Below are 26,740 nucleotides of genomic sequence, written 5' to 3' on the forward strand. Positions count from 1 at the left end.
ACTTTTTAATCCTTACAATTTTATTTAGACTTGAAAAGTACCCATTACATTTTTGCAGATCATTTTCTTTTGTCTTACCTTAATACTAACAAACCAATCAGATCCATTTTACATACAATGTAATTGGCCACAACGTGGTCATTGGTCACTAAGAAGCGACGTCATGTCTCATCAATTGCCACAACGCACAGCACCTTAACCTGTGCCTGAAACAAATTCTAACAATCACTGGCAGAAGAAGATGGATGAACATAACTCAGCTGCGAGCACAGTCCAAGCTCAGTCACCAGAGCAAGAGCACCTGTGCCTCTACTAGGGCTGGGCAATAAAATTATTTTTTTCATTAATTTGTTTACTTTTATTTTGTCAATTCGATATCAATTCTCAAGAGCCATGGATCAATCTTTTACTCTATGTGCAACCCTCCACTACAATGAGAGGAAATCACTAGCATTTGCAACCAAATTTCACATTGCTATATTACTAATAATGTATATATTTGGAAACTGGCTGGTAAATGTTTACAGTTCACTCACCAGTGAATGAATTGTGTTGTGTAGTGGTGGAGTATTCAGCTGTGAGATCCTTTCACAGTTTGTTGAGAGTAAAATTTGTTCTGTGTAATGTGTGTCCAAAAACGAGATCAACGCAACCCATTTGTCATTTAATGTCTCTTTTAATACCCTTTCTGTTCTCTGCAGTCAGTTGTTGATCAAAAACAACCAAAAATAATTTTTTTATTCTAATCATGCATAGCACAGATGAGATAAAGCCGTCTGAGTCTCTCTCATTAACATGCGCTCATTTACAGAAGCTCCTTACAGAAATGCTGTATTTCCTTAAAAAGACAGTACCGGTTTTAGCACGTGTTCAACAAATCAATGTTAATACTTGTAAATAGTACAAATTCTGCAATGAAACAATAAACATGTAACAAAAAATAATATATTCAATATAGTATCATATTTATTGATTAAATACATTGATTTGTTCAGTTTTAAAAAGCTAAAATGTGACAAATTATGAAAAACTAATAAAATATAATTAGAAAAAATATATATTTTCCTAATGTACCTAGTTAGAAGGTCCCCTGAATAATTCACAGCATTAGCTGAGAGATTATTTATTTCATATATATAAGCAAAAGGGACATTATAACTGAAATATACCCATATGAATCGATATAAAATTTAAATTGAATCAAGAGCTTGTGAATTGGAATCGAATCTGGAAATCTGTATCAATACCCAGCCCTAGGCCCTACCTTAGTGAAATATTTTCTTTTAGTGCAGTATTCATACAAGATGAAATGTCTCCTATGTCTCCCACTCACCAAGGAAATTGTCAAAAATTCACCATCAGATCTGTTTTCATTCTTGCTATGTTACTTTTACTTTTTAATACTTAATATTTAATGTGGTACTTTTTTACTTTCACTCAAATATCTGGATAGTTTCTGGATAGATACTTTAACTTTTAATTGAGTAAAACTTTCACTCAGTATCCATACTTTCACTTAAGTATAAATTTCGAGTACTTTTTACACCCCTGGTCCTCAGTATTACAATTATAGCTCCTGCATATATTTCTATTATCTGGTGTTATTTCATTAACCACTGTGAAAAGAATGTAAGAACAGTGTCCCTTATTGAATCTACCCATTATTCCAACTCATAGACAAGAGCATGCTGGATTCTATGCATGACAAGCATAAATCAACTTTCAATGCAACATAATCCTTTTTTTCCACATATCCCTGGGGCTTTAAGTCCTTCTCTCACACACACACACACACACACACACACACACACACACACACACACACATACAGGAGCTCAGGTGTGTCTTTACAAGCTTCAGCTTTCAGAGTTATCACCGCACAATCCATTGCTGGCAGCTATAGGTATGCACCCACAAGCCCGAGAACACAACACACTAAGATTACCAGTGAAGGGCCCCGAATTTACAGTCTGAGACTCTATCCAGGTACTGCAAAGGATCATCACTTCTTCAATGAAAGTGATATTGAGTAATTTTTTGCATAACTAGTTGAATTATACAATAACATGCAAATTGTATTTTGGTGCTATGCATCTTCATAGCTGTGGACATATGGTGGGTCTTTGGTAAAAGTTGCAGCTCTTGCTTCATTCAGATCTACAACCACAATCTATTTGGCTTCATATCTGCAAAGGTATGTGTGGGAAAGATTTGGTCAAAGTTGATGTATGATTTTATGGTTCAGTTTACGCAACTACTGTGGGACTCTGTGTGCATTAAATCAATATTTTGTTCCAAATTAAAAAAATTCCAGTTTCGAGTAATTTGTGGTTTTGCCACTAAAAAGTACTCTATATTTAGCATATTTGTTTGTTGTCATTATTGTTTGGGCATGCATTTTTTTTATTAATTTATTTGATTTTACTTTATCTATCTTGGTTGTAATTTAGTTAACTTGTTTAGTTAGCTTGCTGTTTACTGTCTCTGGTCTTTAGTATGTCTGACTAGTAAAATATAGTAAAAACGTATGGTTAAAGGTGAATAAAACTATAGATATTAAAAATCATATTGCAGTTTAGCACAATCTTGTTGACTTTACTGAAGTAGGAGATGTTACAATAGTAAACTGTCTCGCTTGCATAGTAATTATGTTATAGCCAGACATTATTGAGTTTTTTTCTGTTGTTGCATGAGCAGCTTGTTGCTTTAAAACCAATCTAATACAGTAATGACTGTCTTGTCCTTGCATGTTTTCAATTGACTATTAAATCACATGCAACACTTAAACAGAAGCCCACCTGTGAGTTCCAGTGTTGTTGTCACGTACTGTACATACATTGTGGCTTTTCTTGAATGAAGTTGGACTTGCATTGTGGTGACTTATCTGCAGTCTATTTAAATTAAACTCAATTCTATATCTCTTTGTGTGTCATGGATATACTGTACAATACTGATTTATAAAGTTACTGTAAATCTCATACTATTATAGTTAATGGGTTCATGTTTGTTTAAATTTGTTTGATATTGTGTTGTAAAATGCAAAGACTTGCAAAAGATTTTTAAGTGGCTTTTGGGTTACACTTTATGTTTGTGTTTAACAGATGCCTTAAAGGTTAGCATTGGTTGTGTATCATTAACATTTTCATAAAAAGGTGCTGATAAAAGCTATTTGCTTTCTCCGGAAATAAAAAAAAATTTAAACTATTTCACCCTTATTAACAGTCTGATGCAAATTAATGATGTAAATAACCGTCGATTAACATAGTCAAGATGTTCTGAGCAAGTTTTAAGAGACGCTTTTACAAAAATAGAGAGTTCATAGAAAACTTGCCACAAACTTGCTGTAAATTCGCTGCAAACTTGCCACAAATTTGCCACTAATCATTTTCACATGCAAATGAGCTTTGCGGCAAACTTGCGGCAAATCGTCCGTTGATGCCAAAGGTTTGCTGCAGGTTCACCACTGCCGGCGAAGAGCTGCAAACTTCTGGCAAACATTTGTGGCGAATAACAAGCTCATTTGCATGTGAAAATAATTAGCGGCAAATTTGCTGCAAGTTTGTGGCTAGTTTAGATTTTTTGTAAGGGCTGTTATTCATAAGTCATCTGATTGCTGTACTTCTCACTTTGACAGTTCCATATTCAAGGACCAAAACATTTAGACACATTGCTTTAATATTCCTTTCTCTCCATTCATGCATAATTCCTATAGGTCCAGCTATGCTGATCCGACTGGAGGCATCTGCGTTCCTGCTTCTCTGTGAGTCTGCTTTGACATTTCTGGAAGCTGACAGTGAAATTACCCTATGAGCCCAATCACGGGAAACATGTGATCACTTGCCAAAACTTGGATTTAATTTTTTTTTCACTTGTTGACACTTGAATCGTCTAACTTGTGCTAGATTCCTTTTTTGTTGCATATTTTTCCCACATAGTAGTTCTTTTGCCATCATAACACAGCTAGTTTGAATGGGATGCTGTCACTCAAAGTTTAGCAACTGTTCTGGCTCATACTTGTTTTGTTTAACATGTACATTTTTCTCTTTCAAAGTCTTGTTTTTATTTTTCATTTTTGAAACTTAATAAGATAAATCAGGTGATGACTATCTTTATGCTGCTAGTACATAATTGCTGTCTAGTCTCTGAGAGACTTCATTCCAGCCCACATCAAAATAACATCCATTAATATTTTTGTAGTACTTTTTGGCCACTTTGTATCTAAAATCATGCTGTTCATGAAAATCCCCAATTCAGTTCTATGGGACATTCTGTAAAGCTTGTCAGACCTGGCAACAGTAGCCAAGGGAAGCTTCAGCAAAGGGTAAATTACAGACCCTGTGAAATGGTTTGATGGACACAATTTTCAATTTTTCAATTGAAACAGGATGTTGAAGCAGGCTTGTCCTTTAGTTTTTCAAAATAGCTAACAGCCTTTAGTTTAAGTCGCTAAATCATGATTTAGTGAGCACTGTGTCGGACAAAAATCTGTAAATGCCTCTGAGCAAACAATAATGTCATTGATATTTTTGGTCCATTTTCCCATAAGAGAAAACATGATAACGCTGGAAGTCGGCATGTTGTTTCCGAGAGTTCCGGTACCCTAGGATCGGCCACATTATTTCAGTCAGTACCACTGCGTTCTTCTCCTGCAGTTAAATGAAGTAGAGGGAGGCTTTACATGAACATCGAACCCCTCCCTATATGGGAACCATCGGCAAGGAAGTACATAACGTTGTGGCAAAATATCCAAGAAAAATTAGACTCCTGATATGATGAGGGGCAGCTCGGAAGGTGATACGTCTGGGTTGTTTAGAAGATCAGGTCATGACGGCTGTCACCTGGAACATAATGCAACAGGACAGAAGACTGCACAAGAACAACAAGGCTGGCTAAAGCTATAAAACGGATGGACAATGGAGACTAATGCATATGGAAGGTAGAGCTGGGGAGGTGGTGGGTTTGTTGTCAAGTGCTTGGCTAGGCTGGAAGGAATAGCTGTGATGAATATATAGTGAGACTTCTGGGGTTGGAGGAAGTAGGCTAGCTGGGTGTCACCTGATGCTAGTCTGCCTATCGTGGCCCGGCTGAACTATCGCTATGTTTGATGCCGATTCACCGTCAAGTGCCATCTCTCATCAGACATTTTTGCATCGGCTCCAGCATGTTAACCTTCCCCTGTGGCACGACCGGTAGCACATTGCATAATTAGCGTGGGAGACCCGGATTTGGATTCCACTTTGAAACCAGGAAGAAGTCGCATTTGCATTTTCAGCAACGAGCATGATTCAGAGGTTGCATTTTTCCCTCTAAAACTGCATTTTTACTCCACTGATGGTTAGGTTTGGTGTTTGAATAGGTTTGGTTCTGTACAGCTGAAAACTAGTTTCACAACTCGCTTTTGGCAACTCTGTGGACATTTCACCCGAAAAATGGAGCTCACACATGCCCATACGTCTAACCACACTTACTGCTTTGGCCACTGAGGGCAGTGTTTTGAATTTTGGTAACAGACCGATTTTAGCAAAAGAAAAGTCAATCTACTGTTTTTGATTTCACTGAGTCTGTAAGATATCTTTTAAATGCGTATCTGCTTAAAATTTATTTTGTCAATTTTTAGGAGTGCACTAGAATATCAATGGCCTAAAAGCTAACAGACCAGGACTAAAAGCCAAAAGACTATTTCATTTCATGGGGTCTTTGAGAAAATCACAGTTCGAGTGAGAGAAGAAAACTTTTAAAATCAGCATATTTTGGTACTGTATTTATACTTTATAGCTGCAGCTAACTTTGCTTAGTTAAATCTTTACTTGAGGTTTGCCTGAAAGGTGAAATAACTAAACTGTTGTGTTTGTAGTGATAGCGGCTCCAGTTCACCTCCAGGATGAATGTGTGGGGAATTCATGCTATCCTAACCTTGGTGACCTCATGGTGGGCCGTGCCACCCAGCTCTCAGCCTCCTCCACTTGTGGCCTCTACAGACCACAAAACTATTGCATCCTGGGATACCTGGAGGTGAGTTGTCTAAAACCGCAGTGCTTCAGTGTTTCAAATGTCAATCAGGGTCATGTTTAAAAAATAAAATAAAATCTTCTGAATATTAAACTAGACATGAACAGATTGGAGTCTTGCTCCTGGAACATTGCTTGATAGATTTAGCAGGGAAAGGGTTAGGGCTAGGTACTACACACCACTTTGAAACTTGTGTCAAAAATGTAGCATAATACTGTTTAATATGGCTATGTTCGAAATAGCACACTAACAAACTGCATAAATAGTAGTAGTATTATATAGTACTGTATATACACTGATGAGACAAAACATTATGACCACCTGCCTAATATGCTGTTGGTTGCACTGGCCCACCAAGTCATGGACTCTACAAGTTCCCTGAAGGTGTCCTGTGGTATCTGCCACCAAGACATGAGCAGCAGATCCTTCAAGTCCTGTAAGCTACAGGGTGGAACCGCCGTGGATCGGACTTGTTGGTCCAGCACATCCCACAGATGCTCAATTGGATTTAGATCTGGGGAATTTGGAGGCCAGGGCAACACCTTGAACTCTTCATCATGTTCCTCAAACCATTCCCAAATAATGCGTGTAGTGTGGCAAGGGGCATTATCCTGCTGAAAGAGGCCACTGCCATCAGGTTGCCGGTTTGTCCCTCCTCGGACCACTGTCAGTAGGTACTCACCCCTGCTGACTGGGAGCACCCCACAAGCCTTGCCGTTTCAGAGATGCTCTGACCCAATCTTCTGGCCATAACAATCTGGTCCTTGTAAAAGTCACTCAGGTCTTTACTCCTGCCCATTTCTCCTGCATTCAACACGTTGACTACAAGAACCGATTGTTCGCTTACCATCTAATCTACCCTGGCCTTGACCTGTGGCCTTATTAAGAGATGATCTACGTTATTCCCTTCAACTGTGAGTTGTCATAATGTTTTGGCTCATCTATGTATACAGTGTGAAGTATGTAAACCTTCTGTATGCATAGAGGATCCTGTAAGTATTCCATAAGTAGTAAGCTGTTGATCTATTCTCAACATAGCCAGTGTTTATTATGTTGCATTCTATTTCATATGTTTTTTGGTTTTTTTAATAATGGAATCTGTATTCCATTCGGAACAGAGTCTGATGTTTTACAGTACCTCATGCTTTTAAAATTTGCATAACATCTTCCCAATCCAAACTACTTAGAAAACAGTTCCATCCCAAAGTGGTCTCTTTTCAGCACCCACACTGAGATGAAAGAGACAGCATGCTTTTTTTATTTTCTCAGTGTAGATTGACAGCGTTCTGGCCAACCCTTTGGGTAATACATATTGCAGACAAGTTCTGATGTGCCTTCTTAGCTGTCGTATAGGTCATTACCTCTTCTCTGGTGATAAAACTGGTATGTGGGTGTGTCTTTTAACACTAATTTTGCATATTTATACTACATTTTTTGGCCTGAAGAGCCCACCGCAATGGTACAAATGACAGGAAGCTACTTAAAGATTGAATACATCTTGGTTGTTTTCTCAGTTATTTAAACAAAATTATTCCCAAATGGACAACTCATGTTCATACTTGCCTGGAATTGAAAAAGATGGATCTCCTCGGGGGAATCACGTGATGCCATGTGAGGATCGGATGTGGGAGAAGTTGGAGGACATGGAGAACCGTAGCCGGCGGAATAACATCCGAACCATCAGAATTCCTGAGGTCGAAGAGGGACAGGATATGACGAATTCCTGGACGGGCTCTTTCCAAATCTGCTCGACATAGCAGGCCATAAGCTGGAAATCAAGCGAGCTCACAGGGTTCTTGCTCTACGATCCGTGGAGGGAGACAGGCCCCAATCAATTTGCGCCAAACTTCTGAGATCATCCTATAAAGATCTGGTGTTACGCGAAGCGAGGAGTAAAGCAAGGCTTTCTTGGAAGAACCACAGCATTTTCTTGTTCCCAGACATTGCAAATTCGACAAGAGAGAAACGTGATCGATTCAAGGTATGCAAGAAACTTTTACATCAATGGAAGGTCGCTTTTGCACTGATATTCCCGGCCAAATTGAGAATAGATGCTAAGGATGGCCGTAAAACTTTTACATGCCCACAGCAAACGATGTCCTTTATAAAGTCAATGGAGGGAGTGGGTCGTCTTGTTTTGCTCACATTGCAGCCGATTGGACCGGCTCACTGAACATTTGCTTGGCTGTTTGAAGAATCTGCACGCTCTTTTTGTCGTGGCTCCACCTAGCGGCTGGAGTTTACTTTGTAGAGTGTCACACCTTCAGGACAGAATTATGGATGATTCTACAAGCTCTTTGTGCTTGGTCCACCTATCGGCTGGAATTTGATTAGTGGAGTATTTCTTGCAAAGTCACTGGTGTAAGTGACTGTTTGTGTTGGAGGGATGGACGCCAGTTGGCACTGTCGTGCGCAGGGTTAATGCGCACGTTTTTCTTTTTTCTATTTGTTTTGTTCCTGGGGATGTTCGGGTTTTGTGGGTTGCACTAATGTTGGAATGTGGTCTTTATAATCTTGTTTTTGACACACAATCTATTTTTTCTTATATGTCAAAATATCAAATGTTAATATGAGTGGATTGTCTCTCTCCACGTGGAATGTGAATGGGTTGGGGCACCCCATAAAAAGAAGGAAGGTTATTTCTCTTCTTAAGCATAAGAAATATCATATAGTTTTTCTTCAAGAAACACACCTTTCTCTACAGAAAGTGGAAAAATCTGTGAAGATATGGGGTGGGCATTTTTTTTATAGTGCTGGCTCGAGTAAGAGCAGGGGACTCATTACACTGATAAGTAAACATCTACAATTCAAATGTCTCAAACAGTGTAAAGATAAATGAGGAAGAGTTATTATTGTTTTAGCTGAAATTCAGGGACAAAGTCTTATTTTGGCTAATATTTATGCACCTAACGTTGATGATCAGGGCTTTTTCATAGATCTTGAAGGGATGTTGCAAGCCACTGGCACCTCTCATGATATAATATTGGGAGGAGACTTTAATCTTTTGATGGACTCAGTCCTTGATCATAGTGAAGCAAAACTGTGCAAGCCCCCTAAAGCAACATTGATGCTTCACAGGATGTGTCTTGATTTTAGGAAAAATCTTGGTCTTACAGATATTTGGAGACTTTTGAACCCATCTGGTAGGGACTACACATTTTTTTCATCAGTCCATAAGATTTACTATAGAATAGATTTGTTTTTATCTAAGTCCCTCATTTCATCTGTTGTTGATTGCTCAATTGGAAACATTTTAGTCTCAGATCACGCCCTGCTGTGTTTAGAGGTGTTGCCACATACAGAGAAAAATAAATCAAATAGTTTTAATGTATCCCTTTTGCAAAATCCTGAATTCCAACAAATGCAAAAGGCTGAAATCAATGTCTATGTGGCGACCAACTGGTCCTCGGTATCCTCTGTGAACGTGGCTTGGGAGGCTCTTAAGCGGTTCTTAGGGGCTGGATCATACAGTATGCCTCATTCACCAAAAAATCCAAAGCACAAGAACTAGTGGAATTGGAGGGGAATATTAAAAGTGTCGTCTAATGGCCTTAGGAAATTGACCCCATTGAAATACAGATATAATACTATTTTGTCATGGAAGTTGGAGTTTTGGCTATTCAGGGCAAGACAGTCATACTTTGAGTTGGGGGACAAGGCAGGGAAAATCTGGCTAGATATATAAAAGAGATTTTTTTCTACCATTTCCTCAGTGAAATCTGCTGGTGGTGAAATATTTACCTTGGCCATTGATATTAATAATGCTTTTAAAGTATTCTATATTGATCTCTATTGTTCCATGTCTTTGTCTACTTATGAAGATATTAGAAACTTTGTGGAACCATTAGAACTTCCTAAACTGACGACTGAGCAAAAAAATTCTCTTGATTCTGAGATAAACTTGGAGGAGCTTGGCAAGGTAATTAAGGCCTTGCCTACAGGCAAGGCTCCGGGTCCAGACGGCTTTGCTGATTAATTATTTATATCTTATGCTACAGAACTGATTCCACTTTTGATAGAAATTTATACGGAATCATTAAAGAATAGAAAGCTTCCGCCAACCATGACACAAGCTCAGATCAGTCTGATTCTTAAAAAGGACAAAGATCCAAGCGAGTGTAAGAGTTACACTCCAATTTCTCTGATCCAGCTAGATGTTTAAATATTGTCAAAAATTTTGGCTAACCGATTAAGTAAAGTTATGACATCTCTTATACGTATAGATCAGGTGGGGTTTATTCGGGGCCGTAGCTCTTCTGATAACATTAGGCATCTCATCAATATCATGTGGTCAGTGGTGAATGATCAGACTCTGGTCGCTGCCATCTCAATTGATGCTGAAAATGTGTTTGATATGGTAGAATGGGATTATCTTTTTAAGATTTTGGAAATATACGGGTTTGGGAATACTTTTATTGGATGGATTAAGTTACTTTATAGCCACCCGGTAGCGGAGGTACAAACAAATGGATTAATTTCAGATTATTTTACTCTGGATGGGGGCACCCGGCAGGGTTGCCCTCTTTCCCCATTATTGTTCTGTCTTGCCCTGGAACCATTAGCAGCCGTGATAAGAAAGGAGGATGATTTTCCAGGGGTAGTGGCGGGAGGTGTGGCACATAAGCTTTTGCTTTATGCAGATTTTATTTTATTATTCATCTCCGATCCTACTAGATCTATGCCTTGCCTCCACATGTCTTTCTAAGTTCTCAGGATACAGAGTTAACTGGTCTAAATCCAAAGCTTTGGCTCTGACAGCGTACTGCCCGGTAACGGCTTTTCAGCCGGGCACCTTCCAGTGGCCCAAACAGAGCATTAAGTATTTGGGTATTTTATTCCCAGCAAATTTGTGATTTAGTTAGAGTTCATTTTGACCTTTTAATAAAAGGTTTTTGTGCGATATTGGCAGGTGGGCTTCATTACATTTAATAGATAACAAATTCCACCCAACCTAAAAAGCCTCGCCATCCGTCTAAAAACCACCATGACCAGAGGCATAGTAAAACAAGGATAAATATCGGAGATGTCTTTGGAAGATGGAGACAGCTTAAAGCCCAGAAATCATTTAAAAAGGATGCTGAGTTGGCTAATTTACATATCAACATTCTGTCAACCCACATGAGCTTCGAGTCTGGGGTGGGGCAGACAAGTCTCCAATATTTTGAATTTGGACTGCAGTACCCATTTCAAACGCTTGTTGTCAATCTTACATATAGCACCTTTAATGTTATTAAAATGAATTGTATTCCAAAATTGAACTATCTGCTACAATCTCTCCCTATAGATGTCCCCCTCTCTTATTTCAAGCAATTTGATAGCATAGCAAAGTCCTTCATTTGGAGTGGAAAACGTCCCAGATTACATTTCAGTAAGTTGCATAGGCTGATTGACAAATGTGGTCTTGGCCTACCCAAGATTTTGTTTTATTATTATGCATTCAGGCTCAGACATTTGGCTCATTGGTCGCTTCCACCTGAGAGAGCCCCTCCCTGGTTCTGTATTGAACAGGAAGTTCTTTCCCCTATTTCGCTAATGCAAAGCCTTTCTATCAAACTAACCGGAGAAGTTAAGTTACACCCCGTTATCTCACATTTGCACGCAGTATGGACAAAAGTGTCCAGAGTGTTTAATTCAGACATTTATTTAAATGTTGCTTCGAGCATATGGCTGAACCCAAAATTATGTATTAATAAGTCCCCTTTTCTGCTGGACAGAGTGGATTGTGAGGGAGGTTAATATGCTCGGTGACCTATATGAGAGTGAAGTGTTGAGATCCTTTGAAAATATGGTTCAACATTTTGGGATCCCCAGGTCTCAATTCTTTAGGTATTTACAGCTGCACCACCTGCTTTGTACTATTTTTGGAGTAATATACACCCCCCTAAAGTGGCAGATACTCTGGGAGTGGTGATTACTGCTTTTGGAAAAGGTCATGAGGCATCAGTGTATTACTCCCTGCTAATTCTGAGTTTGGGGGATGGAGCTTCAACTTCTTTCGAGAGATTATGGGAGAAAGATTTAAACTTGGTACTGGAGGAGGGAGTGTGGGCTAGGATTCTAAAAAACATCAAGTCTACATCTAGAGATGCAAAGGTGTGCCTTAATACAATTTAAGATTTTACATCTATTCTATTGGACCCCCTCTAGATTGTATAGGCTTGGTCACACCCACCTGCTGGCAATTCCAATCAGAAGATGGGGACACAACCCATGTTTCTATTTATTTATTTTTTTTGGATTTTCCCCCTTTTCTCCCTAATTTGGAATGCCCGATTCCCAAAGTGCTTTTAAGTCCTCGTGGTCACCTCAATCCGGGGGCAGAGGACGAATCCCAGTTGCCTCCGCGTCTGAGACCGCCAACCCGCACATCTTATCACGTGGCTTGTTGAGCGCATTGCTACGGAGACATAGCGCGTGTGGAGGCTTCACGCCATCCACCGCGGCATCCACGCTCAACTCACCACATGCCCCACCGAGAACAAAACACATTATAGCGACCACGAGGAGGTTACTCCATGTGACTCTACCCTCCCTAGCAACCAGGCCAATTTGGTTGCTTAGGAAGCCTGGCTGGAGTCACTCAGAACTCCCTGGGATTCGAACTAGCGAACTCCAGGGGTTGTAGTCAGCGTATTTTACCACTGAGCTACCCAGGCCCCCACAACCCATGTGTTAAAATCCAAGATTTTTGGTTGAGGGTTCAGAGTTTTATGTGTGACGTATTGGACACTCAAATTTCATTTTGCCCCAGACTCTGTATTTTAGGTGATGGGGCGGTCATTAATATAGACGATAAATACATAAAATATGGGTCCTAGCCAGCGTTATGATCAGCAGGCAGGTCATCCTTAGGGGATGGAAGTCAGATGGAGCGCCCTCATTTCAGGAGTGGTGCATAGAGATGGGCAGGGTGGCGGCATTCAAAGAAACAAACAAAACATATTCAGACACTAAAGCCACGCTTAAAAATGTATTGCAGTTACATTGCAGTAGTTAACAAAATATCAAATCACGTAGCATTTACAAACAAATGATGATTTTCAGAGAGTGTAATTCTTACTGGATGCACAAAGACATTTACCCATAAGTTCACACAGGTGTCCTAGGAGAGTAACCACAGGTATAGTTCATCAAATTAACTAGGAATATCTTTCACCAATTTCAACAACCAGAAAGTGAACAAATACTTTGTGCCTTTTGAACAGTATATAAGTTTATGAAATATTTCTTAAAAGATCTGCTAATGCTGTCATTTTTGGGGACCATTGTAGCAGTTGATCTATAATATTATCAGAGTCATTTTTATCTTTCTACTCTGTCATTTGATAGACACTCTTGCCCTTTTTCTCCAAACTCAGAATGAGCGGAAGTGTTTCACCTGTGATTCCAGAAGACCCTACAATCTGCACAACAATCCCAACAGCCACCGCATAGAGAACATCATCACCACCTTCCAACCTCAGCGCATGATGAGCTGGTGGCAGTCTGAGAATGGTACGTTCCTCAAAAGTAATTTCCCTAGATCTCTTGTTTGTTGTTTGCAGATCATGAATACATTCTTTGCATAAACATCATGAATGCTTTGTAGTTGGATTGAACCAGTATATTAGTTTAAATCCTGAATGTAGACTTGCTTAATCTCTCAATTGCAGGTGTTCATGAAGTCAGCATTCAGCTGGACCTGGAAACAATATTTCAGTTCAGTCATCTGATATTGACGTTCAAGGTACATTCAAACCAACTACATTTTTACTACATTTTTGAAAACTTAGTTTTACGTGCCACGTTCTACGTTTTACTGCAGTTTCCTGGTGAAATTTACACTAGAAGCGCTACAACAACTGTGCATTTTATTCACTTTCACACAAATCACGACTACAATGGCTGATTATGTCTAAATAAACACTTATTTTTCGCTCTATTACTCACACACTGCTGTTATGATATCTAAACACTTTTACTCTAATGTATCATTTGAAAAATGATAAATTTTAATAACCCCACCTATATTTACACACTTCCAATGTGATTAGCTGTGTTGGACTTTGGACTCGGAGGACAGGAGCACGAACCCACCCAAGAACGCTTGAAGCGAATATGAAAATAAAGCGAAAGTGCCATAGAAGTGACATGAACATGAAATGATGCGGTTGCTTCAGTTAATGTGCTTTTCATGCTGAATTTGCTTTTAAAACACTATCGGTTAGGTTTAGGTGTTGGTTTACGGTAAGGATGTCTGTTTTGTTCACCTCTCATTTGCTTTTAGGACAATATTGGTTAGGTTAAGATTAAAGTTTTAGGTTAGGGAGGTACATTTTATCCATTAAAACCTCAATCTAACATTCACCTTAAAACCCTCATCTGATTAAGACACCATTTCACTCGCTTTTGGCACCCCCTGCTGGACATTATACTGAGAAACTGCAGCAAAACGTAATGAAGCATATCATTTCATTTTGCAAAAATGTCGCCACGGTCATGTAATTGTAACCAAGGATGAAACCAAATATCCAAGAATGGTGGTGACCAAATGTAAAAATGTAAGAATCTGTCAATTTAAACCCCATATTGATTGACAACACATTTGAAATTGGCATTTCAACATTTAATTCAGTTTCTTTCATGTGATTGAGCATAAAATCGAATAATAAATGCTCTTGCCAAACAGAGTTTCCGGCCTGCTGCTATGTTGGTGGAGAGGTCAAAAGACTTTGGGCAAACCTGGAAGGTGTTCCGATACTTTGCTGAAGACTGTGCCAACTCATTCCCTGGAATCGCAGAGGGGCCAGCAGATAGCATTGATGAACTTATCTGTGATAGTCGCTATTCTGGAGCAGAGCCTTCCACTAATGGGGAGGTACACTTGCAAAACAATCCTTAAATAATCCATCCTCCAATATTTGTTAATGTACAAGACGTTTTGTCTTAACTATGCATTCCATCCAGGTGGTGTTAAAAGCCTTGGATCCCAGCTATGACATCCATGATCCATACGACCCTACTATACAAGGTTCATGTCTTGTTGAGTATTTTCTTTTGTGTGTTCGAGAGATAACAGAGTAATAAAAATGTCAAGCCAGCTTTAAAGTATGGATGATGCCTAAAGGCATGTCCAACAAGTGAAATCCTTTGAAATCTTGATGATGAACTCATAGTGGGAATGAAATGAAAATGTGCACTGTTCATGTCAACGTGCCATAACACGGTCCAATGCAGTGGTTGTTGGCTGGTTTTGCTGTAGGACACAGATATAATGTTGGACATCAAGAGGCAACTCAACACATTATCAAAATTGTTTATCATACAAAAGTAAAAAAAAAAGTAAAACAAATTTATGCAATTTATTATTTGCAATTAAAATCTTTTTTTCCCTGCTATCCGCAACCCTATCAGAACAGACCTGCAACCCATTTTTGCATGGGGACCTACCAGTTGAGAACAACTGTTTTATCTATTTACTGATGTACATTTATTAAATGTGCTGTACTGTAAATTCACAAATACATATTACTGTGCTATACTTTTAAACAACTTAAGTAAATAATTGATCTCTTATGGACTTCAGAGTTGATTACCTTGACGAACTTGCGGGTAAACTTTACCCGTTTGCTTACTCTGGGTGACACACTGCTCACGCGACGCAGGAGGAACCCACAGGACAAGTATTTTTATGCCATCTATGAGATGGTGGTCCGGGGGAGCTGCTTCTGCAATGGCCACGCCAGTCAGTGCATCCCAGTGGACAGCACACGTGGAGATACCTTCAGGGAGCCTGGCATGGTGAGTGTGCTCCTGAACAGAAGAAAAATCACAAATGAGCTTTCAATTACATGTCTATTGATTCTCCTAGACAGCAGTGAGATTAAGAGACTAAACTGAGACTTTGCCTAAATTTCATGCTTCTCAGATTTTTCTCCTTAGAAAAAGATTCTGGTAATCTCACGTGTTTCGTCTAGATTTTCAAAAGAGATCTCAACAATGTCACATATTGTGCTCAGATTTTTCAGAGATATCAAAGTCTGCAATCAAACGTTTTTTTAATTTGAACTAAAAAACAAATAATCAATTATTATTAAATTCTTTCAAAATATTTTGGGCTATCCTATTCACATTAACTTTACAGCTCTATAATTTGCTGTATTTCAATAAAAGTCTCAATTGTGACTTTTGTTTTTATTTGTCGTAAGGAATTACAGCAAACCCATTTCTACAAGACTGAAGTGTAAAACCTAGTAATTATTGCTTATTATCCTATCAACAATTTTGTATTTATTATATATATTTTTATCATAAACTGTGTAAAGAGAAAAGAATGTGGCTGTTTGTTCTGAGTTTTATACACAATACTTAGCAAAAAATCTTTATAGACTAAAGCATTTAAAAGAAGTTAGGGTCTTAGTATTCACGGTATCAAAAAATAAATAAATAAATACTTTTTTTGAACTAATATTGTCTCAAGCTAATATTATTGTTTATTTTCGTCAAAAACTGCTAGATTAAAGCAATATATATATATATATATATATATATATATATATATATATATATATATATATTGCAAAGTTATGTTGTATATACACTGGCCAAAAGTTTGGAATCATGTACAGATTTTGCTCTTATGGAAAGAAACGGGTACTTTTATTAACCAAAGTGGCATTCAACTGATCACAATGTATAGTCGGGACATTAATAATGTGAAAAATTACTATTACAATTTGAAAAAAATGTTCAGAACTTCTTAAACTACTTCAAAGAGTTCTCATCAAAAAATCCTCCACGTGCAGCAATGAGAGCTTTGCAGATCCTTGACATTCTAGCTGTCAGTTTGTCCAGATACTCAGGTGACATTTCACCCCACACTTCCTGTAGCACTTGCCATAGATGTGGCTGTCTTGTCAGGCACTTCTCACGCACCTTACAGTCTAGCTGATCCCACAAAAGCTCAATGGGGTTAAGATCCATAACACTCTTTTCCAATTATCTGTTGTCCAATGTCTGTGTTTCTTTGCCCACTCTAACCTTTTCTTTTTGATTTTCTGTTTCAAAAGTGGCTTTTTCTTTGCAGTTCTTCCCATAAGGCCTGCACCCCTGAGTCTTCTCTTTACTGTTGTACATGAAACTGGTGTTGAGCGGGTAGAATTCAATGAAGCTGTCAGCTGAGGACATGTGAGGTGTCTATTTCTCAAACCAGAGACTCTGATGTACTTATCCTCTTGTTTAGTTGTACATCTGGCCTTCCACATCTCTTTCTGTCCTTGTTAGAGCCAGTTGTCCTTTGTCTTTGTAGACTGTAGTGTACACCTTTGTATGAAATCTTCAGTTTTTTGGCAATTTCAAGCATTGTATAGCCTTGATTCCTCAAAACAATGATTGACTGATGAGTTTCTAAAGAAAGTTGTTTCTTTTTTGCCATTTTTGACCTAATATTGACCTTAAGACATGCCAGTCTATTGCATACTGTGACAACTCAAAAACAAACACAAAGACAATGTTAAGCTTCATTTAATGAATCAAATAGCTTTCAACTGTGTTTGATATAATGGCAAGTGATTTTCTAGTACAAATTAACAATTTAGCATGATTACTCAAGGATAAGGTGTTGGAGTGATGGCTGCTGGAAATGGGGCCTGTCTAGATTTGATCAAAAATGACATTTTTCAAATAGTGATGGTGCTGTTTTTTACATCAGTAATGTCCTGACTATACTTTGTGATCAGTTGAATGACACTTTGGTGAATTAAAGTACCAGTTTCCTTCCAAAACAGCAAAATCTGTACATTATTCCAAATTTCTGGCTGCCAGTGTAAGTAACAACTTTGTCTCAAATGTTTCTCCTTAAATTTTATAAGAGTGCCTGTTGTTACTCTTGAATTAGTAGTTTAGTTTAAAGCAATTATTCATGCTTTTTAATAATTGTATCTGTTGAAGCATTTTTGATGTTTTTTCAAGTCTTTTATGTTCACCTCTCTCTGTGTCCTTGCTCTAAGGTGCATGGTAGATGTGTTTGCCAGCACAACACGGCAGGGTACAACTGTGAACATTGTCAAGACTTTTACCATGATGCCCCCTGGAGGCCAGGTGGAAAAACTGATTCAGATGTTTGCAGAAGTAAGCAGTAAAAATGTCACATTGTGATTAAACAAGGCCATTTAAACTGATCTTAATACATTGTAACTGGTCACTTCGAAATATGGTTCCCCAGTTCCTCACCAAAAATAAATAAATAAAAAATCTAAAAAAAAACCAAACAAAACACAATTCTGGGTTCCAGTGAGGCACTTACAATGGAAGTGTATGGGGCCAATCCGTAAACGTTAAAATACTCACTGTTTTAAAAATATAGTCACAAGACCTAAACAATATAAAATCACTTACAAACCTTTTCTGTGTAAGTTATAGCCAATTTTACAGCTTTGTTGCCATGACAATGTAATGTCAACAAACCCTAAAATGACTGTAAAAATGATGATTTAAACAACTTTACAGCTCAAATAACACATTAATTTTAACAGAAGAATTCATGTAAGTGCTTTTATAAAATTATAAGCTTCACATTTCTGCCTTTTAAAACCTCTAAAAATTGGCCCCATTCACTTCCATTGCAAGTGCCTCACTGTAACCTCAATTTTGCTTTTTTTAAATAAATTTTTTATCTTTTATGATAATCAATATTATGCCACAAATGCTGTCGATTGAACTTAACTTGAATTGAAACCCATGATATTGCTTTAATTTCAACAAACTATAAATCGATAACTGTTTCTTTCATTTGTCAGGGTGTAACTGTAATGGCCACTCAGAGAAGTGTCACTTTGACCTAGCACGCTACCTGGCCACAGGTGGAGTGAGTGGTGGTGTGTGTGATGACTGCAGGAACAATCGTATTGGACCTCAGTGTGAGCTGTGCAAGCCATATTACTACCAGGACCCACAGCGCAATGTGGAGGACCCCAATGCCTGCATACGTGAGTGTATCAGAAATAGCCTATGCTGTATTTAGATAGTTGCTGGTAGAATAATGAATCCATTATTCAGGTAGCAATAATTTAATTCTTTAAATTAACAGGTTTACATCATGTATATAATGCAACTCTTCAATTTAATTTTTCTATTCTATTTCACCTTCAGCCTGTGACTGTGATCCTGATGGCTCAGTGGACCAAGGATTTTGTGATCCAGTGACCAGCCAGTGCTTGTGTAAACAGAACGTGGAAGGAGAGCATTGTGACAGGTGCAAGTTTGGGTTCTATGGGCTCAGCCGGGATGACCCTAGTGGCTGCCAGAGTAAGTACTCACTCACCCACAGGATGGGAATACTGTTTTTGAAAGGCAACGCTAAACTGGCTGTAGACGCATTTTCAGTCTGTGTCCCCATAATTTGGTGTCTTATTCAGAGCATTTGCTCCAAAGCATCTCATGTTTCTTGAAAGGACAAGACACTGTTTGTCTCCATATAACATCAGAAAGTTAAGGTCAGAAACATACTCTATGGAGGTTTACAAACGCAGACGCAAATGCTTGGCCAACACATTGTGAGATTGCGGTCCTGTTGAAATTGTAATCTTTAAATGTCAGTGATTTTAAACCAGATATGTTATTATTTGGGTTGCTAGTTATAACCTAGGGATATGCACAGTAACCGTTTGTAATATTTAGTTCACTGTGAGGGTTCACAAAAAAGGTTATTCATCGACTCATAGAAAAACAATTGAAAAACAGTGCAGATGCACACAAAAACACACGTGAACAGCTACTTGAAAAAATGACTAGAACCCGGTCCAAAATGTCAAGTCTCATCATACTCTGGTCTGGCTGAAGACCACTATTGCACATGAAGAATAACGGAATAATGATTTTGGTATTTGAATACTAGCACGTCGTAAGGTTATCCAAATAATGACTATCTGTGCACATGCATACTATAAACATGTCAGTTTAACTAACTTTAAATAACTTGCTCTGTCTCTACAAACTGTTGCTTCACCATGACAGTAGATGACCTGGAAGACAAAACTGAATGCAAAAGAAGGTGTTTTTTTGCTAATTCCAGTTATAGTGAGCGCCTCTTACGGAAACACTATGAATGCAATGCATACTTGCTTTGAGCTTTGAATTGTGTCCTGACATCTGAACACAACATGTGAAATCAAGCTTGCATAGCTACAAGTGCTTGCGTGCATGTACTGTACTAATGTAGATTACTGTATATTTCGGCCCTTAGACTCTTTTCTGTCTGCATTAAAATATACACTTTCAGTTTGTAGGTGTAACTTCATGGGCACCATGCATACAGGCAGCCCTTGTGATCAAACTACAGGAAGGTGTATCTGTGAGCACTTTGCTTATGGTCCACAGTGTGACCAATGTTTGGTGAGCTGAATCACTCCATCACTATCTGACTACACCATACACATTTTATAATAATTTAAATTATATTGTATTTAAGTTATACCCTATATTTAAGTAATATTGATGAGTTTCATTTTTTTTTTTTTTTTTCAGCCAGGTTACTGGGGACTAGGGAACACAGTCTATGGCTGCATACCTTGTGACTGTGACATTGGTGGGGCCCTGAGAACTCTGTAAGTTATTATTTCCTTTGAGCAAACCTCTTGTCTCAGTTGAATTGTGTAGAAAATAAGACATGTTTATCTACACAGATGTTCCTCAGAGAATGGCCAGTGTGAATGTAGGCCTAACATGGTAGGTCTCGGATGTAGTGAGCCGGCCCCTGGATATTTCTTGGCTCCTCTTGATTTCTACATCTATGAGGCTGAGAATGCTGTGCCTCTGGTGAGAAACTATTACTGACTGGACACGATTTATTTTCTACAAATTACTATATTCTACTATATTCTTACTCATTCATACAAAAAGTTTACAACTTAGAAATAGGACTTAGTTTAAAGTTGAAGTGTGTAATTCTTGCTTTGTCAAACAAAATTGCAAAAATAACAATTGTTTCCAAACTCTTCCACCACTCTGGTCCCCAAACTCACGCCATTGCTTAAGCCAGATGTACACATGTCTGCCACTCAAACAAACAGCAACAAGTGCCAGAGAGCCATTGTGTTTACACTCTTCATTAGGTCAGCCTACAGATGGATTAGTTATAGTTCTCTCTGAATATTAAACTGGGATAGGAGAAAATATTTTAGCAGAAAAAATTATGAACTTCACCTATTATAGTATATTAAATAGGATATGATACATATAGTTGTTACCAAAAAAATCTAATGAATAACAACTTTCTGTTTCCGTAGGTGGCAATTTCTCCATATATACAGGTCCCTCCATTAGTTTACCCCCCAGAACATAAAGCTGAACGACCAACCAAGCTCCCTCTATGCCCCCTTGCACCAAAACCCTCCCCGACACCTTATAACACCGCTGACCCCCCCACAGTGAAACCTGCTCCAACCCCATACAATACCCATGTCAGCCTACCCATCTGTGAGCATTACTTCAGACAGAGGGGTTATGACTTCAAGTTAAGCAATGGGAGGATTGTGGTGGTCAAGCGAGAGAAACGGCAAATTCGAAGACGAAGACAAGGCCAGGTGAAGCCTGAAATGACAGATAAATAGCCTATGTTTGTCAGTTTTTGACTATTTAGTTACACTATTATACATGATAACAGACTAACATATTGCTCCAGAATTAAACATGATTGTCTTACTTGGTTGTACCTACGCAGAGGACAATCTTCTTTGAACCAGATCCATCTCTTCAGATTGTCCCACGAAAGCGTACACCAGATGGGTCTGTGACTTGGACTGGACTGGGTTTTGTGCGAGTTCAGGATGGGACAGGACTCAGATTTACTGTGGCAGATATACCATCAACCCTTGACTACTACATAGCTGTCCGCTATGAACCGGAGGTTGGTCAGTTATTTCATTTTGAAATGTCTGAAATATTTTGGGCATGATGATTTTTATTAAGAAAGATGGTTGTTTATGTATTTTTATGCATTCTTAATGTCATCTTCACAGTCCACAGATGACTGGGCAGCTATTGTGAATGTTTTATCTTTTGGATCAGGAGATGGACGTTGTCCAAATGACCCATCAGACAAAATGTTTACTCTTCCAGGTTCTGGAAGGTGAGCGGATTGTTTTGTAGAGTACAGGTTTGCACAGATTTAACAGTTCAAACCCTAGATGTTTTATTCGCTTTCTGCCCAGTGCTGGTGACAATAATGGCTCTGTTTCTTGAAAACTTTTAGCTTAAATATCAAATACAATGAATTATTACTAGATTTATTTCATTCATCTTTAATTAACTATTCACATGTAGGGTAGCCACTCTGAATTCTCCAGTGTGTCTCAGCTATGGTGATCAGTACCACGTGGAAGTCACTTTTAGGAAGCAGCCTAATGCCGATCCCCAGTCCAGCTCATACATCCTTATTGACTCAGTAAGTCAGTATATCTTGGAGTGGAAATGCTTCCTTTTGTTTAACACTCTGTATCTGCTAGCTGTTGTTTTTTTTTTAACCCCTTCCCATTCTCCATTGTCAAAAATTATAGGTTGGCCTCATTCCCAAAGTGGATTCCCTCCCAAACTTTTGCTCAAAGTCAACCCTAACTCAGTTTCAACAATACCGTTGTGTTGAGTTGGGAGCACAGGTAGGGGAGGACACCCTTCCTGAAGTATGTGAGAAGCTTATTGGAAGTATTTCTGCCATAATCCACAATGGAGCAGTTTGTGAGTATCTTCTAAATGTAAAGTACATCATTGATATACACAATACAGTATTGAAATTCTTAATTTTTATGCCACAATGCAGTGTTAACTAGATGTGCATGTTCCCCTTCAGCTTGTAACTGCCATTGTGTTGGAGCATATGGTTCATCCTGCAGTAAATTCACTGGACAGTGTGAATGCAAACCCAATGTTATTGGCCGCTGCTGTGATTCCTGTGCCCCTTTGTCATATGGGCTTGGACCCAACGGCTGCTCACGTAGGCCATATTTTCTCACGTCTTTTGAGACAAACTGTTAATTTGTCACCTAAAGCCCTTTTCTTTGCTTCACCTAAAGCCGTTTTAAAGCCCTTTAATAAGAGTTGACATGATCAAATAATATATACTTTGAATAAATGTGTCACCACTTGTAGCCAAGCTAATGAGGCATACTTAGTATGTATATAGCACAATTACATAAAGTAAATAGGTTTTATAGAATTAAACTGTTTAAATGTACACTTCCATTCAAAAGTTTGGGGTCACTTGCCTGAAATGTTTCTCATGATCTAAAAAACCTTTGGATCTGAAGGCATATGCTGAAATGTTTGAAATTAGTTTTGTAGACACAAAATATAATTGTGCCAACATATTTATTTCATTACAAAAAAATTTATATAAAAAAAAAATAATAAAAAAAAAAGTTTTTGAAATGGATGACTTGGACCGAATAATAAAGAAAAGCAGCCAGTAAGTGCACAGAATAGATGGGAACTCCTTCAATACTGTTTAAAAAGCATCCCAGGGTGATACCTCAAGAAGTTGGTTGAGAAAATGTCAAGAGTACATGTCTGCAAATTCTAGGCAAAGGGTGACTACTTTGAAGATGCTAAAATATAACACAGTTTTGATATATATATATTTTTAATCACAACATACTTCCCATAATTCCATTTCTGTTGTTCCATAGTTTTGATGACTTTATTATTTCATATTTTAGAATAATAGTAATAATAAAGAATTAGTAAGTGACCCCAAACTTTTGAACGGCAATGTATTTCTCAACAGTTTCATGGTTTCTATTGTATGTGTGCCTGTGTTGTAACCTTACCTTGCTGAATTTCCAATTGCTCCAATCTGGTTTGGTGCTGGCCTAATTGGCCATGCTGGTGTTCAGCTGTAAAACTTGGCTGGTGAATCTGGTCGACCAACATGGTCTTTCTAGTAAAGCTAGTTGACCAAAGAAGTCTTGTGGTTAAGCTGGTTAAGAAGCCTGGAGGGGAAACCAGCAGACCAGCATCCAAAATACTGTATCCACCTTACTGTATACTGATAATCAGCTATGCTGTTTTATTTTTATTTTCAGCAGGGTAATTACTGGGGAAGCCTTGGCTTTCTCCCAGATCAGGCACTGGAAAATATCCATCATGGCTATGCAAACATTTATGTTCTTTTTTGTCTCTAGCATGTGACTGTAATCCATCTGGCTCTACTGCTGAGCTGTGTGACCAGAGAACCGGTCAGTGCTTGTGTCGAGATGGGGTAACTGGCCGCCGATGTGATAAATGTTACCCTGGTTACTATGGGTTTCCCCTGTGCAGACTTTGCCAATGCAACAGGCTGGCTGACATCTGTGACCCCGTCACTGGAGTCTGTCTGGACTGCAGGGAACACTCCACGGGACACAGCTGTGAAAGGTAAAGCAAAATCTTGAGATATTTTATTTAGTTTAGTTTATTATGGTATTACAACAAAAACAATATTCACTATAATTTTGATATTAATACTAAAGTAAAAGTAAGAAATATTAAGATGATCCTTAAATAAACATAAGGAGTTTGATCTCTTAAAAAAAGAATAGTTCATCTAAAATTTAAAATGTACTCACCCTCGTGTCATTCCATACAAAAAGGAGATGTTCATGCTGCTCTTTTTCGTACAGTGGAAGTGACAGGGAACAAACACTGTCAAGCTCCAAAAATTACCCCCCAAAAAATGAAAAATCAATTAAAGATTGTGCGATATATTTCAAGTCTTCTGAAGCCATTCGATAGCTGTGTGTTATGAAGAGTAATGCCCCCTAGCCCCGGCCATGTTTCTCAAGTCTCAGAATTTTTATTTTTGGGTGAACTTCATGGAACTCTGTTCAGTGCTATGATGTTATATCCTGTTCCAGGTGTAAAGATGGATATGTTGGTGACCCTGTCTCTGGGCAGCCATGTGAGCCATGCTTATGTCCAGATTTGAAAGAAAGTGGACGTTTCTTTGCAATTACCTGCAACAAAGACCCAAACTCTGTAGCCCCATACTGTGAATGCCTGCCTGGACACAAAGGTCCTTGTCCACTTCTAGTTCTCATATGCAGTATTTCAAACATTATCAACTGAGCAAGAAATAAAAATATAACATATTTTTAAAAATCAAAGTCATTACAAATCTGTACCCTTTGTCCTCACAGGCCCACTCTGTGACACCTGTGCTACTGGATACTTCGGTGACCTGAGGTTGCCTGGTGTCAGATGTGAGGAGTGTTACTGCAACAATAACATTGATCCTCGTGATGGTGATGCATGCAATGCTGTAACTGGCGAGTGTTTGCGCTGCTTACACAACACAGAGGGGGCACGCTGTCAGAGCTGTAAGCCTGGATACTATGGCAATGCACTGGCTCAAGACTGCAAAGGTACAGTCTATTTAAGACTCAAACTTGATGATCATTAAGCAATGTTAGGAACAATGTTTGGGAAGTGATCAGTTACTAATTGTTTTTCCTAGATTGTATGGGATTACTTTACTAATTAGCAGGCCCACACAGAAACTCTGCAGATTTCCGCAGAATTGCAACGTATGTCATTCGTAAAGGTTCTACACAGGTTCCCTTGCATGTTTGTTGATTTAATATTTGGGGTAATTTGGGGATGCTTTTAGCTTAAAGCATCCCCAAATTAGTCAAATATTTAATAAAATATATTGTGTTTTCAACTCTGTTTAAAACATTTTACTATGTTTAAATCCCTTTAATAAAATTCCTCGGATTTTCCATCAAAATCATTGCAGAAAAGATAGTATAGATTCCATCTGGGCCTGCTAATTAGTCTGTCTAGACAGTAATCACATTACTTATTACTTTACGTTCTCTATGATCAAATAAATTGTAACACAGTTGAACGTTAAATTGAGCCTAGTATGAAATACTTTATGCAAGTAACAATATTTTTATGTTATTTTAGAACAGAAACTGTAATAAGTCTTGTTTTTACGGTATACTTAGAATGTTCTTGTGACCAGAGGGGCACAGAGGTTACAAAGTGTCCGGCTGGAAGCCCCTGTTTCTGTGACCAGGAGACTGGCCAGTGCCCATGTCGCACAGGTGTCAAGGGAGCCCTTTGTAATGAGTGTGAGGATGGATACTGGAACCTGAATGGCGAGTCTGGGTGTGAGCCCTGTAATTGTGACCCAGAGCATGCATTCAGCTATACCTGCGACAAGGTTAATGTTATTCACATTTATGGAACACTTGTTACAATAAGGTTACTAGTCACTAAAGGGACATTTACACTGACAACGATTCGCAGCGATAAAGTGACCAGAAGTAATTTAGTGATTTTCAGTTGGTAATTTGAGGTGACATGAGCAACACCGTTGGTAATGCAACAAAGTTTAACTATAAAGCAGAGTTTAACTATATCTTTGTCCTTGCTCACGTGGTTCACCAAATGATAAAGATGGATATTGCATTTTAGAAGAAATACAACAATTTAATCACTGTCAGTGTGTGGTTGGGGCGTGGTCGAGCGCCGGCTTGTGAATGGAGAGCGAGATCGGGAGGTGAGAACGGTGAGGGTCATCACCTGTCATTGATAGTCTCTAACAGCAGTTTGCCATTGCAGTGAGAGTGGAGAGGTTTTTGCTTAGTCAAGCTAAAGTCTTCATCTGTTTGTCTAAGTATATGACACAATGCGTAATCGAATATTTGATGGAAGGAGGTCAAATACCCCAGGAAAACACACGTCACGTCACCTGTCTTTCTAAGCAAAGGAGTAT

General features: G+C 38.5%; 1 protein-coding gene across 2 annotated transcripts in view; it reads left to right on the forward strand.

The window, feature by feature from the left end:
- Positions 1 to 1,907: 1,907 nt before the first annotated feature.
- lamb4 (laminin, beta 4) overlaps positions 1,908 to 26,740 on the forward strand; it is a 33,912-nt gene continuing 9,079 nt past the window's right edge. The window contains exons 1-25 of one of the 2 annotated variants that reach the window (XM_051690233.1): positions 1,908 to 1,986; positions 2,103 to 2,194; positions 3,713 to 3,760; positions 5,855 to 6,012; positions 13,368 to 13,503; positions 13,662 to 13,735; positions 14,678 to 14,866; positions 14,956 to 15,019; positions 15,575 to 15,789; positions 17,997 to 18,117; positions 18,786 to 18,974; positions 19,138 to 19,293; positions 20,267 to 20,379; positions 20,512 to 20,591; positions 20,670 to 20,802; positions 21,273 to 21,569; positions 21,707 to 21,892; positions 22,005 to 22,114; positions 22,309 to 22,429; positions 22,542 to 22,719; positions 22,832 to 22,975; positions 24,162 to 24,393; positions 24,873 to 25,030; positions 25,155 to 25,379; positions 25,968 to 26,185. In XM_051690233.1, coding sequence (XP_051546193.1) covers positions 3,721 to 3,760; positions 5,855 to 6,012; positions 13,368 to 13,503; positions 13,662 to 13,735; positions 14,678 to 14,866; positions 14,956 to 15,019; positions 15,575 to 15,789; positions 17,997 to 18,117; positions 18,786 to 18,974; positions 19,138 to 19,293; positions 20,267 to 20,379; positions 20,512 to 20,591; positions 20,670 to 20,802; positions 21,273 to 21,569; positions 21,707 to 21,892; positions 22,005 to 22,114; positions 22,309 to 22,429; positions 22,542 to 22,719; positions 22,832 to 22,975; positions 24,162 to 24,393; positions 24,873 to 25,030; positions 25,155 to 25,379; positions 25,968 to 26,185 — 3,537 coding nt within the window. In that variant the 5' untranslated portion in view covers positions 1,908 to 1,986; positions 2,103 to 2,194; positions 3,713 to 3,720. The remainder of the gene's footprint in view (positions 1,987 to 2,102; positions 2,195 to 3,712; positions 3,761 to 5,854; positions 6,013 to 13,367; positions 13,504 to 13,661; positions 13,736 to 14,677; positions 14,867 to 14,955; positions 15,020 to 15,574; positions 15,790 to 17,996; positions 18,118 to 18,785; positions 18,975 to 19,137; positions 19,294 to 20,266; positions 20,380 to 20,511; positions 20,592 to 20,669; positions 20,803 to 21,272; positions 21,570 to 21,706; positions 21,893 to 22,004; positions 22,115 to 22,308; positions 22,430 to 22,541; positions 22,720 to 22,831; positions 22,976 to 24,161; positions 24,394 to 24,872; positions 25,031 to 25,154; positions 25,380 to 25,967; positions 26,186 to 26,740) is intronic. The other variant, XM_051690232.1, reaches the window with a different exon arrangement.

Source organism: Myxocyprinus asiaticus, chromosome 46 (genome assembly GCF_019703515.2).
Source record: "Myxocyprinus asiaticus isolate MX2 ecotype Aquarium Trade chromosome 46, UBuf_Myxa_2, whole genome shotgun sequence".
Taxonomy (NCBI): Eukaryota; Metazoa; Chordata; class Actinopteri; order Cypriniformes; family Catostomidae; genus Myxocyprinus; species Myxocyprinus asiaticus.